The 14241-nt window shown below is 42.1% G+C and overlaps 1 protein-coding gene across 1 annotated transcript; it reads left to right on the top strand.

Annotated features, from left to right (window-relative positions):
- The first annotated feature begins 2195 nt into the window (after positions 1-2195).
- On the top strand, positions 2196-9234 carry LOC139915343 (protein Wnt-2b-A-like). The gene is made up of 5 exons (XM_071903941.1): positions 2196-2386; positions 4508-4728; positions 5788-6065; positions 6746-7010; positions 9005-9234. The coding sequence occupies exons 1-5, from the start codon at positions 2196-2198 to the stop codon at positions 9232-9234; spliced, it is 1185 nt and encodes a 394-aa protein (XP_071760042.1).
- Positions 9235-14241: the final 5007 nt, after the last annotated feature.

Here is a 14241-nt window from a genome sequence, read left to right as displayed (position 1 = left end):
CTGAAATGCTCCAATGTTTCGAGCCCTCGAGGCTCTTCGTCAGGTGTTGCTCACCTGGTTTGTCACATCAAAGTGGATCAAAGTGACAGAAGTTTGGTTTGGGCCACAAAGTGATTACAGGGCCACATGATTCCATGGCCCTTTCCCAAAGGTTACTGGAGGAAAATGTAACCATGTTAGCTCTTTGATATACATATTTGCTATTTTGCATCCAATCCAGTTTGATTCTGGATGTGAAAATAGACACTTCCTCCAGTTTATGGCATGATGAGATCTAAATATTGCTATTGTCAGATGAAAACCTTTTACAAAATTAACTTTTCAGGAAACCAGTTTAATTTTCAGATTGACACCCATGCAGATTTGAAATGAATTGCATTTGAATGGGTTTCTTGAGTCCTGGGCTCATTCCAAGGAAAATTATGGAAATCACTATGAATTATGAGGTTTTTGTGCAACAGCAATGACATTTTGAATGTGGCCAGTTTAATTGTCCAGATGCATTGGATTGAGACCAATCACACTGGACCAGGCAGGCATGTGCTGCTGAAACAAGGTCTCAAATGCCCCCCCGGGAAGGATTATCTATCTCTATGGAGACACCAAGTTCCTGTTTAATGATGTGTCAAAGCATGAAAGCTTGACCCCTCATAGCTGAAGGTGCCCCAAGCAAAACTTTCTCCTCTACACTGATGACACAGACGGACAACAGGCAGCCTACCTGGTGGTTTCATGCCTGCTTTATTTATTTATTTATTTGTTTATTTGTCAGGGACAAAGCAAATAGACATTGTTCCAGGTTAAAAACAAGAAACACAGGCATTGCTTGAGGGTTTCTAGCCAGAGCTAATTTGCAACCCCTGTCCCTGGTTAGGCTTTTGAGGTAGAAATATTTTATAAAACTAACCAAATGCAAACCGCTGAAACACCAACTTTTGGTGTAATGTATGATACTAAATAAGAGTTATTTTATACAACGTTTTTGTTTTAATATTTCCATAAACATCCCTGTGAATATAAGGCTTGATTATCATGGTTGATATACCACAGGAGGCTTTTTGATGCACTTGTTAAAGTGATGATTTACTGTCTTCTTCCAAAAAAAAAAAAAAAAAAAAATTCTGTGTTGTATTCAATGGTTTTGAAGTTTCCATCAAAGAAAGATTGTAGAGAAGTAATTGAAATAAAATAATTTTCATCTTTAAAATGAAAATACAATATTCTCTAGATAATTTTCATGACCTTTTCGAACTAAAAAAAGGAACTAAAATCTCCTCCTATAATAAAAGTATAATAGAAGGATACTATAGGCTACACAGAAATAGGAATAGCCTATAGGAATATTATAGTAATGCCTATAGGAAATAGCCTAAAACACATAAAGTGCGATAAGGTCAAACTCACAATTGAGCACCACAGACGCACTCTAACTCCCCATAGGAATATAAGGAATATCATAGTGATTTTGTGTTGGGGGACAGTAGCCTTTAGGCTAATGGTTGTTCCAAAGTGGTAAAAAGTGGGATGCGTTGATTTATAATGGTAGTCCTCATAACATCACAGCCAGGGCTTACTTTCCATCGCTCTAAATATATACACCCGCTCTCCCACCGTCTATAGGTCTACATACCGCTATTTGTAATTGTCTGAAAAAGGGGGGCAAGGACAGCTGACGCACTGGAGCTCTGCGTGCTCCAGGCGCATCTTCATTCCTGGCTGCAGGAGGAAAGGTGCGCACAGTGTCTGTCTCATCCTCGGATATACCGCTTCCACCCGATACCCGATTTAAATAACTTTTATCAGAGAAAAGCAACAGTTTTAACTTTTTTCTCCAGCATACGGATTTTGTGCATTGCAACTCACTGCAGCTTCACTGACCTGAAATTCAGTGCGCAACAGCTGAGGGGAAAAGGTGGTTTTATTGACAATAAGTGAACATCTGCTTGGGACATCAAATGAATCTGAGCCGAAGGACTCATTCAAGTCACTCTTACAGTAAAGTAAAATGCAATCTTGGATGTAGCCAAAGAAGATTATGGATGCACTTATAGAAAATCTGCATGGCATTGTTAAACTGGTGAACTGATGGAGTTTAAGCCCACATTTCCACTTTGGTGAACTTTTTATTCTCCAATGATGGACGGCGGACAATCGTCAAGGACTTTCGTACCTGATTATACAGCGTTTGCCAATACATGAAAAGAAAAAAAATGTTTTGTCTGATGAAATCTCGGGGCTTATCAGACAGCGGCGGGGTTATGGGGATCAGAAATGTAACCCGAAATGGCACAATAACCCGACACCGCTCCAAACCCGCCTCTAGGATATACTTCACCTTTATTTTGCTCCTGCTCATTTTCACACCAAGAGTGGATTCATCGTGGTGGTGAGTGAGACTTTTGAAGTGCATTGCTGACGTTTAGATCAGTTTAATTACAATCACTATTAATCAGCAGATCATTTACTCAGACGCTTAGGAGAGATTGACATCTGTGCGATGATGTTGAACACATTAAGTGCAAACTGTTATAAATGTTCTGATGGAAGTAGAACAAATACAACAAAAACTAATTTATAAAGCAAATAGCCTTTTTTAAACATTGAGATAAAGGCTTGGCCGTTTGCACCTGCCTATCTTGAATTGTTTGTGAAAGGGTTGACATTAGCAGTCAAATGGGAATCCTCTGGGAGATATAAAGATGGGAAATGGCCTTGTGGAAAACACAGCAATGGGTCTAGCCTCTAATAAGTTCAGTCTGCTTATTTGACAAACTTAGTGTGAAAAATGTTCATCTCAATAAAGCCATTCTGTTGCTTTGTTTTTGCCACCACACCTGAAAATCAACACTTCTCTACTCCTTGTCCATACCTGGGAAATGTCTTGTCCAATAAATGGCAGAAATCAAATAGTTTCATATTAGTTTGCCTCTGCTTAGGAATGTAATGAATGTGGATATTGTTGTTTTTTTTAAAACATCAATGCCAAGTGAGATGTTCAGCACAGCAATGGTGTCATGTGTTTATGGAGATTAATGGTGTTGGGGGAATCTCCCCTATCCATCCATCTTGCCCATAGTAAGTGGCAGGTGCAGGCGCTGGTGCATGAGTAAATGCCCCTTGATGATTTCTCTTGAGGTTTTAAAGGCCCAGAGGAGAAAATACATGCAGGAGGTAGCACCCCAACCCCCCCCCCCCCCCCCCCCCCCCCACCACCACCACTACACACACACGCACACACACACACACACACACACACACACACACACACACACACACACACACTCCACAGCCACCCCATCCACCTGAAATAGTTGTTCTCATGTGTAAGGTCACACCTCTGGAAAATTTATACCAGCATGTATCTAGCCATAGCCTAATTCAACAGTTTCCTCCTGTATCTTGGTCTTTGAATAATGGTTCCTCACCCTGTAACAATTACCCTCTGTTTTACAGATGGATTTAGATTGAAAATGCACCCTTTGTAAGTAATGTTATGAATGGTAATTTCCCCGGAGAGAACAAAAGCATATGTTATCATATTTGACATTCTATAATCCCTTTGCTGTCTTATGCAAAATATTATGAATAAACTGTGATTAAAACGCTGAGAAATTCCAGGGAGAGAGAGAGAGGGAGAGGGGGAGAGAGAAAGAGAGAGACTTGGAAGCTTTCTCTCAAGATGAATAATACTTCTTTAATCCTGGTTTGTATTGTCAGGGCCTATTTTTAACCATTGTGATAATTTAGATGAGCACCATGTGTCTTGCTGCACAGGACTCTCTCTCTCTCTTTCTCTCTCTCTCTCTCTCTCTCTCGCTCTCTCTCTCTCTATGTGTGTGTCCTCCTAGAGACAGTCAGGGGTCTTTTGGCACAGCCGGTATGTAAAACACACAATAAACACACGTAGTGCCTCTGCTCTGCTTTACTGCTCAGGCAGATAGTGGCAGTTAGAATGGGACCGGGACAGCCATAACAGGAGTGGAAACTGCCTGCTACGTCTGTTTCTGTCTCGGTGGCCAGGCGACACAAATGTGGCTGCGATTAGGGACTATAATGATATCCGGATGGAGAGTCGAGCGTGCAGGCTTAGGGGAGGAGGGGGGGGCAACGGTCTGAGTGTTGGGGTTTCAGGGGTCACTTGTACTGTAGATGACTGTCCCCATGTCCTGTTTATAAGGCTTCCAGAGGCCCCCCAGTGTCACAGCACCACCATGTGATCCACCCTTTTAAGAGTTGCTACAAAGTAAGGGATTATGTCTGAATAGAACAGGAAGCAAGGGCCTGTCAGAGGGACAGAGATGCTTTTCATTGAATGTGAGGAATTTAATAATCTCTTTGACATCCTGGATATTTGAAGTAAAAGAGTGGCATGAATGCAAGGGAAAACAATTACAAATAATTCAATAATCCAATCATCCAGACTGCGGCCTCCATACTTGCACCAATACTGTATGAAAGGTCAACAGCTTATCAACGCTGCATCTGTTTATTGGATGTGAACCTGCAGGTACATTGGCGCGCTGGGCGCCCGGGTGATCTGCGACAACATTCCAGGCCTGGTGAACAAGCAGCGGCAGCTCTGCCAGCGGCACCCGGACCTGATGCAGTCCATTGGCGAGGGAGCCAAAGAATGGATCAAAGAGTGCCAGCACCAGTTCAGACACCACCGCTGGAACTGCAGCACACTGGACCGGGACCACACTGTGTTTGGCAGGGTCATGCTGCGAAGTGAGTGTGCGCATGTGTGACTGGGGGCTTCTCTCAGTGTTATTCCTTGTGTGTGTGTCTGTGTGTGTGTGTGTGTGTGTGTGAGGGGAGCCATCTGTGCATGCGTGTGTTTGCATGCTGGTTGTTTATTTCAGTACTAGCTCCATGTGATTAGGGAATGGGGACCCAAGTTTATCATCCTCATAAATGTCTCCTTTGTTACCCAATAAGCATAGAATTAATAGGCGTCTTATTGATTCAACTTTGGCCTCTTATTCATCTGAACTTTACCCTAGAGTACAGACAGGGAGAGTAAGAGCGGAGAAAGTATTGTGGTTTCACCTTCTCGGGAATGAGGGAAGATTGGGAAAGTGGATGTTCTCCGAAAACAAGTAGCAGATCGAGAGATCCACACGGGTGATGTATAAACAGTAATAGGAGATGTAAATATTTGGGTAGATGTTTCTGGCAGCCAGACAAAGCCTTCCCTGACATATCGCCTGTGTTCTGCTTCATTGCGTGAGCAGGAATGAGGACGGGAGGTGGGTGGGAAAGCCAGACCAAATAACCCCCAAAATCTCCTCTCCTCTGAAATGAAAACACAGCCCGGTGACTGAGAAAGCTGCCATCTGTGCAAATTAAAAGGTGAAAGGAGAGTCGGCTGGACTGTGATGTTATAGCTGACATGTTACTTCTGTCTGGCCATCCACCATAAATGGACTGATTTTTGTGCTCCTTCTCCCTGGGAAATACAGGAGAAAGGCTGCTTTACCGAACAGTAACTCAGGTCAGAGGAGCAGACTTGTGCAGTAACACACCAACAGTTTAAATGAGAATGAGACCAAAGCAATGTCACATGTTGCAACAAAACCAGCGGTGTATGTTGTGTGACATTGTACTGCTACTGCGTGACAGTAGACAACTTTTACCAATGTGTAATAACATTGTCATAACACTTCAGGGTAGTAGTACCAAAAACTAACTAGCTGCTGTGTAATAACAATGTTCGACAAACAATTGTAATGTACTATTCTCACTACTATGACATAACTGCAAAATGTCTCTTTCCCGGTCACCCAGGCAGCCGAGAGGCAGCGTTCGTGTACGCCATCTCTTCGGCAGGAGTGGTGTACGCCATTACCAGGGCCTGCAGTCAGGGGGAGCTTAAGATCTGCAGCTGTGACAGCCACAAGCGCGGGCGAGCCAGCGACGACAGGGGCAATTTTGACTGGGGTGGATGCAGCGACAACATCAACTACGGCATAAAGTTTGCCAAGGCCTTCGTCGATGCCAGGGAGAGGATGGTGAAAGACGCCCGGGCGCTGATGAACCTGCACAACAACCGCTGCGGACGAATGGTGAGCGGCAGGAAACGACTTGAAGGGAGTTAGGCTTTAACGCTGCACTTGAGTTTTAACATGCATGCATCTGTGTTGCGTCTGAGACCATTTTCTACACTGTTGTAAACCTAAGAGTATGATAGACAAGTACAGATTCTGTACAGTCCCAGTTTCATAATTGATTAAATTAAATTTTCAAAAAAATTTAAATTTACATCCTTTTATTAAATAGATACTGGTCAATAAAGAACATACATACTTGACATAATTTGTTGAAAATTATTTTCTCAAGTCCTGTTCTATGTAAGTGACTGACCTGAATTTACCTTCTGAAGGGTAAAATATTCTCCTAGGGTCTCGATACACTAGACAATTGTACGAGCAATTTTTATGAATTCTCTTGCTTATAGCAGATTTTAGGTTAAATTTCATCAGAAATAAATCACTCAAGATGTTATCAGTGAAGTGGGTGTAATTTTCGTTTCTATACTATTTACTAGAGTTTGGTCTTGTACATTGACTTTCTAAAACATTGACTTTGTTTTAGAAAGTGTCTAAGGAGCTTAACTTTAAGTAACATCTACTCACCATGAAGGATATATGGCTGACAACTGTGCTAGCAAGACTGATCACATCTACATCATGCCATGGGCAACATCATAGACTTAACACCCCCTCACCTTTGACCTCTGCTCTAGGCAGTGAAGCGCTTTATGAAGCTGGAGTGCAAGTGTCACGGGGTCAGTGGCTCCTGTGCTCTGAGAACCTGTTGGCTGGCTATGTCTGACTTCAGGCGAACCGGAGACTACCTGCGCAAGAAGTACAACACGGCCATTGAGGTGACCATGAACCAGGATGGGACGGGCTTCATGGTGGCCGACAAGGACTTCAAGGGAAGCACCAAGAATGAGTTAGTATATGTTGAGAACTCACCGGACTACTGCCTCATGGACCGTACAGCAGGTGGGTTAACAATGCAGCTTTAGCCGTTCAGAAGCATGACTGTTTTACAAGCTTGCTGAACTGTTGCTAGTGGACAGTTGAAATTCTTGCAGCACTTGATGCAATATAAATGCAATGGCAACCACTATACATTAAATGTAGTACCAAGATGGCGTCTACTGGGACGATGTCTCCTGTCTCAGCTTGGAAGATGACAGCTTTATGAGCCATATGCATATTGAAATATTCTGCTTGACTAAACCCATGTGCCCATATTTTATGCAGGATTTATATTAAGAAAACATCGGCAATCTACTGTAATGAAGGCTCTATTGAGTTTATAGTATATAATTTACTGATTTCCGATGGAGAATAGGGTTTCGCCATATTTCCAATTTTCATTAGAGGGAAAATTACAAGTATGAGTGGACTATTAGGAGACAAGACAAATAGACATCACCATGGCCCTGTGTCAGTTTCACAAAATCTGTGAGAATCAGAGACTCGTCCACTGAAAGCTTGCATTCCTTCACAGCTTAAAGTTCAATTATTTGACCTTTAACATCTCCCTTAATTCCCAGTGTTTGCTTTGCCTTGTTAAGCTCTGTCTCTCTCCTCCTATCCAATCCCTTCAATAGAGCGTGAAGGAGCTCAATAACTCACTATTAATGGGCTAGTTATGATAGCCTACATTGGTATGTGTGCAGAAAGCATGGTACTATCTTATCAAAATCCTCTGCTCCTTCCCTCTATTAGGTTGGTTGCAGGCTGACAATTGAAGGGTAATGAAGGTGTGTTCACTAGAAGGAAAGGCTGCCTCTCCTTGTTTAAAGGTGCAAAGGTGATCTTAAAAGGAGCTTATGACCCTCCTCACCACTAATCTCCATTGTATAGGAATTCATACCCTAAGGATACATGAAGGCTTATTTTTCAAATCCCTCCTTTGGTCACTATTAAGCTCCGCTCCTTAAAGCCCGAGGGGAATATCTCCCCTCATGCTCTTCTCTTCTTGTCAGGGATGCTCTGTTATTAGACATGGCATGTGATCTGGCTTAGATCTCACACCTGAGCGTTAACATGCACACCTCTGTGCTTGGGTCTGAGACTATTCTGTTCTGCTGTAAGCCTATAGGCTACCCTGCTACAAGAGTGTGGGAAAAGTGATGCTTCACTTCGGTAAAACAGTTTCAGTTTTCAGCATCCAAACCTCCATTGATGTTCAGAAATAGTCACTGCCAACATTAGCTACCCTGGGCGTGCATGTCATCACTGGAGGTTTTCCAAAACGTAATTTAGAAAGATGTGATGACTACAGGTGCCCAGAACAACCAATAGGTGGTCAACCATTCAAGAACTTCTTTAGAGGTGTGTGTGGTAAAAAATGTTAATGTGCTACTCACTTTAAAAGTAGAAGTTCTTATTACTTTAAGGGTACATGGGCAACATTTTGAGGTGATGGAAATGGGAAACATTATTTTCCAGTTGGGACTTTAGGCTACAAGCAGGGTCCGAAATTAACACTTGCCAAGCGCCAAATGTTGGTAAAAACTGTCTGTGGTATATAATATTGGTAAGGGTCATATACGAAATGGTATTGAAAACAAGTACACATCTTTAAAATGTTGCCTGGGTATTATGACCAGCAGGGCAAGAGATATACATCAACTGTCTAATTCAATAATGTCTTGAGAATCCTCTCAGACCAAAATGTGATCAACTAATCTGCAAGAAGTAAATCATTTGTTTTCCTTTGAAACACTAAACTCTTGGAGTCAAAATCCCCTGCACTGTAAGTGTGACAGCAAGTCCTAAATATAGATTTTGATCTACTTGTCATCAAATGTATCATTTTTGGCTGAAATACTATTTGAAGTCAGTTTTCATTTGAGTCAGACTTCTTAATACATTTTTTTAAGTGGGGTCATCAAATGGACTGATGAGTAATCTTATTGCCACAGCAATAATCGCCAGTAGAGCCAGTAGAGGAGAATCTCACCCTTTTCTTTTCCTCACAGGTTCCTTGGGTACAGCAGGCAGAGTGTGCAACAAGTCGTCCAGAGGCACAGACGGCTGTGAGGTGATGTGCTGTGGGCGGGGCTACGACACCATGCGCGTCAAAAGTGTCACCAAGTGCGAGTGCAAGTTCAAGTGGTGCTGCGCTGTAGAGTGCAAGGACTGCGAGGACATGGTGGACGTTCACACCTGCAAGCCCCACAAGCGACCTGATTGGCTGGACCTAACCTGACAAGGAGACCTGACCGATCACATTCTCCATTGACTCGTGAACCTGCGGGTGACTGACTGCACTGCATTATGGGATGCATAATGGAGATCTCTTAACTTCAATACCTCTGGCTTTGATTTGACTCCAACCCTTAAACACTTCCTGAAGCAGAGACTTCACAGACCTTGATTGGATGATGCCAAACTGGAAAATAGGCCCAGTTACTGATGGTGTGCTGCTTTAACAAGCGTTTCTAAGAACAATTTTTTTCATTTTTTCTTTTTTTAACAGACTTTGATGTTTGATATAAAGTCGCTGAATATTGATTCTGTTGTAAATGCACCCTTAGGGACTTGAGGTGATGTCTTTGTTTGTTTTACAATATGTAAAGACTTTATGTGAGCACATGACTTAGCTCAGTGTGGGAGAGAGGGAGAGAAAGACAGAGATAGAGATAGAGAAAGATAAAGAGAGAGAGAGAGAGAGAGAGAGAGAGAGAGAGAGAGAGAGAGAGAGAGATATCTTGGAATAGAGACACTGACACTGTACTCAGTTTAAAAGGACATCAAGTCATTGTACAGTATTGCTACATAGCATTTAACATACAATGGACAGTTGCTCCAAATGAGTGCAACTCTAACACAAACTAACTCAAAGTAAGTTTATGAAAAACTATTCACTCAAACAAGGGCAGAAAGCCCAAATGTGAACCCAGGGGCACCACAGGTAGGGGGACAAGGCAAGTGTTTTCAGTTGGACATATCGGGGTGGGGTTTGGGGGGGCGGGTGTGGTGGTGGAGGCATTAAAGGATGGGGGGTTTAGTGCCACATCTCGTCAGGGGCCCCAGAATTCCTGCCAGCACTCCTGTTTGGACTATGGACATACTATAGCTGAATATTGACAGAAATCCTATTGAAGTATTTCTATTCTATAATATATGCAAAACATACTGAGATGATGGCTTTTTGCTATTGTAATTTTCACACCTGTCATTGTTATACTCCCAAATGTATGCTGCTCAGTGATGGGCTGTATCTGACTGTTGTAAAATAAGCAGAGTTTTTCTCATCATTTGTTCTTCAGCACAAAAGCTGCTATGGCATGTTTCCTCTGTCATCTTATCATGACATACAATGTAATCTTATGCAACTGTGCTTTCAGTCCAGTGTGCACACAGTCACTGGCTCTGACCGGTCTGTGAGAAGTGAAGTACTTCATGAAACCAGGCCAAGACATTGCAAAAAGAGCGATAGAGTAGCTAAGAACTCTGAATTTGACTTTTCAACATCTGGTAATGCAGCCAGACATCATGTTAGGCCATTGGAGACACAAACCTCTGAGGAGTTGAAAGATCTAAATGAATCTGACAACAAGCTGGGGATGCTCAGAGTCAACAAATTTCTTCACGTCCACGTAATGAGGAGGAGAGCCAAAGTAAAGTGCTTTAAACAAGGCGAATGACACACCAGTGTCAAACGTTCACGAGTCAAAAGTTAATTGCAAACAAAAAAACCTGTTTTCATTGTAAATTACAAGGACGTAGATTGTGTTTTTCTCAAAGATTAGAAAGGTGACAGCTATTCACACATTGCGGGGGTTGACCTGGACCTGCACTGCTCTGGCCCTGAAAATTGTTCCTATTCCCCAGTTCCAGTAAGTGTAATAAATGAAGCGGGCCAGCGGAACACTGTTCAGTTCAGTCTGTTCTAGAATTTAACATTTTATTCCTGAACCCAAAAAGGACCCAACTGGGACAGCGTGGACCTGGACACTGGGTGTGCTTTGGTTCAGGGTGAAATTCTCACTTACTTGAGTAGGTTTGAGTCTGGTTTGGGCAAAAAACAAATCATTGAAAAATAGCTCTACATTTCTAGATATAGTTACATTTCATCTGACAAAAAAAAATATGTATACCCTGGGCACCACATAGAGTCTTTTGGGTTTCAGGTAGGAGTGGGGTCAGATTTTTAGTTCCAAGTTCAGGTTTGGTACAACAGTGTGAAAATGGCCATAGAGTCCTGGTGTGTATTAATGGGTAGGGAAGTATTGTCACCTTGGAAATGGCCCAAAAATACCTCAGTGGTTCTATATTAAACCTTGTTGATCCACCCTCTGCCACCCACATTAGAGGTCTTCCGCTCTCTTTCAGTGTATATGTATATCTCCTATACTTCAGCCCTGATTCAGAGGATAAAGATAATGCAACCCCCCATATTGATGTTATAAGTTCAGTCAGTTCAATGTCAGGTAATGCCAGACTATATTTGTTTCTCCTAACTCAACTGGATTGACAGATGTTGAATTTGTGGACAGCAATGGAAAATACATCACAAAATACCTCCAAAGTTGAATTGCTGCAGTATTTTTACGGAAGCTTTTTAATCATGGAGATTATAGGGAATTTTCTTTACACAGTACATTTTTTGTATAGAAGCTAAACTGTACGTGCGGAGTGGATTAATAATGCTTTGCTGATCTCTAAATCGGTTGTAGGGCCTGAGTGGCTTTGTCCCCCCACAAACGTTTGATCTAGCTGAAGTCTGTAAAAATAACAGGGGCGGCATCGCTGGCATTCTGTGCCATCATAGTGATATCAAATGGGCATCTCAATGTAACAACATTTCTGAGCTAAAATTGGCCCAAGGGGAGAGACTAACAGTAAGGCCCAGAGGGATGTTTCACATTCAGGGACACCAGAAGAGAGGAATAGAATAGTCTGTCATGATGAATTGTAGTGGTTCCAAAACAGTTCAGTGGTATTTCAATTACATGCAAACCTTCCTATTTCCTCCTCAAACTAGTCTGAAACATTGTACCACTCTCACTCATATGATTAATATCTACTACACGCAGTAATATGGGAAATATGTTGATAGGCTATGTGTACTTTGAGAAATTGTTACTCTCTGGACTATTTAGGCAAACGTGTTGAAAATCTTTGGCAAAATGATCCGGTAGTTTCAGTGCTTTTCTTGGCTTAGAACAAGGCCCTTTTGGCCCTATCAGCAGTAATTAAGAGCTTTATGTGGACATGAAATTGGGCTTGACTGTAGCTGCTATAGTGTAGCATGTGTATTGTCTGTGCCAAGTGACATCATACCCATTTTTTGCTGGGAGAAAGAGTAAAATAGAGCTATCTCACATACATATGTTTCTATAGCATGGACAAAGGAAAAAAATTCCCACAAACTGAAGGTTATAAGCTTTACTTGTGGTTCATGTGGGTCTTCGTCACTTAATACTGTTGTCTGAAAATAAATTATCTTCTGTATTTCTAAGGCATGACCCAGAGTCATTATATTTTACATTTTAGGCATTTAACTGAGCAAATTGGGGTTCGGTGTCTTGCTCAAGGACACTTTGACAGGACACATGGCTGTTAATGCATATACTGTATATTGGTTGTTGTGGAGATCAAACCCATAGTGCTTTGCTTATGGTACAGTCTCACTAATCAATAGGTCACCCTGCCTTACATGAAGAAAGAGTTCTAACATGAGGGCCATCAATTCATTTGGATGAAACAAAGATACCTACAGTAACAAAGATTCCCCCTTGCATATGTACGTACCAGGAATGACCCAGTTACTGTAGTCCAAGCCGTGACATGTCAGCTGATGATTAGCTCACTGTGTCATCATCAGTAAACATATGTGGGTTAAAGCTGACAAGGAATTAAATATTCCATATTTTCATAATCCCCTCATACTTCACACCAAGCTACCATAGTTCACACAGCTCATTCTTACAAGTAAAATGGATTGGCATTGAAGCCTGCCAGGTTCATATTTTACAGAGGAGTATTAGGGCCATTGAAGGAAATTTGTTAGAAATGTAGATAAAATTGTTAGATAAAAAAAACTCTTTATTTCGGAGGTTTTTTCTTGCAAATTTCTGCATTTTTTTCTCGCATATTTCTGACTTAAATCTCAGAAATTCTGAAATTTTTCTCAGAATATTACACCCCTCCCCCCTGCTGCAGTAAAAAATAAGTTTCACCTACAATGGCGCTAATACTCTTCTGTAATATTTGCACCACACAAGTGGAAATATAAAAAAATCCCTCACGTGCATTGTACTTGTACACAACACACACACACCTACCTGTTGACCTCTTAGAAAGCAGGCACTGAATGAGCAGTAAGTGCAAGTGTTCTTTGGGTCCCTGAGGCAGATTTATAGGAGACTTTAGTGTAACTTATATGTGACCTTCAGGGACGTGCTTGGCAGGGCTCCCAGGCCTGGCCGTTCATATTATATTAACATGCTCGTCGTCCGGGTGAGATTACCGGGCTGGCGGCGGGGGATTAGCACATAAAAACCCTTATCTAGCGAGTCAACTGTCAAGAATGCATCTCTCCGCTGGAGTTTTTAGCATATGTGTGCGTGTGACGTGACACAGCCGTGATCTGGTGTTTGCAGACGGAGAGGATGAACAGGCGAAAGGACAGGACGGATTGCATCACTTGCAATCTGGGCTGCTTTCTCACACAAGCCTATGCCCAAAACCTTCCTCTCAGCAGGGTTTTTTTTTTACTCAAGCATCTCTGTACATATGCGTATCATAAATGTCTGTCATCTCCAGGCTTACGGTAAAAGACATGACAACCTCTATTTACTCAATACCTTTTTCACATATTTATGGTTGTGTTGTCTATCTATGTATTTCTTTCTATTCTATCTTCTCTGTTATATTATCCTTACTTTCAGGCACTCTAAAGACATTAGTATGGAGGTCAGTCAGCGATTCAAATTTCCACATGCAGCATGAAGCCGTGCTCAGGCACCGACAGCAAACACTTGAGCGCCCATCAGCAGTCCTCAGCAAGTGATTTTCATTACTGCTGCTCGCCACTTAAGCATCAAGTGTATGAAGTATAATTATGGCACCAATGGTTCACTGGGAACATGACATGTAAAAGTATCTGCTGATGGTGGCAGAGTGGTATAATCATAACAGTAGTCCAAGGGCAGCAGGGTGGCATAGTGAGGAGGGAGACTGTCCTTCAGCTGGAGGACCCGGGTTT

Source organism: Centroberyx gerrardi, chromosome 5, assembly GCF_048128805.1.
Source record: "Centroberyx gerrardi isolate f3 chromosome 5, fCenGer3.hap1.cur.20231027, whole genome shotgun sequence".
NCBI lineage: Eukaryota > Metazoa > Chordata > Actinopteri > Beryciformes > Berycidae > Centroberyx > Centroberyx gerrardi.
The sequence above is the reverse complement of the archived record's forward strand: the minus strand, read 5'-3'. Positions and strand labels throughout refer to the sequence as shown.

What these genes read in the sequence shown, in the direction of transcription:
- LOC139915343 (XM_071903941.1), top strand. Translation starts at nt 2,196, where the DNA reads ATGAAAAGAAAAAAAATGTTTTGTCTGATGAAATCTCGGGGCTTATCA. An exon ending in TGGCAGGGTCATGCTGCGAA is followed by an intron (nt 4,729 to 5,787) that starts GTGAGTGTGCGC and finishes CCGGTCACCCAG; the next exon opens with GCAGCCGAGAGGCAGCGTTC. An exon ending in ACAACCGCTGCGGACGAATG is followed by an intron (nt 6,066 to 6,745) that starts GTGAGCGGCAGG and finishes CCTCTGCTCTAG; the next exon opens with GCAGTGAAGCGCTTTATGAA.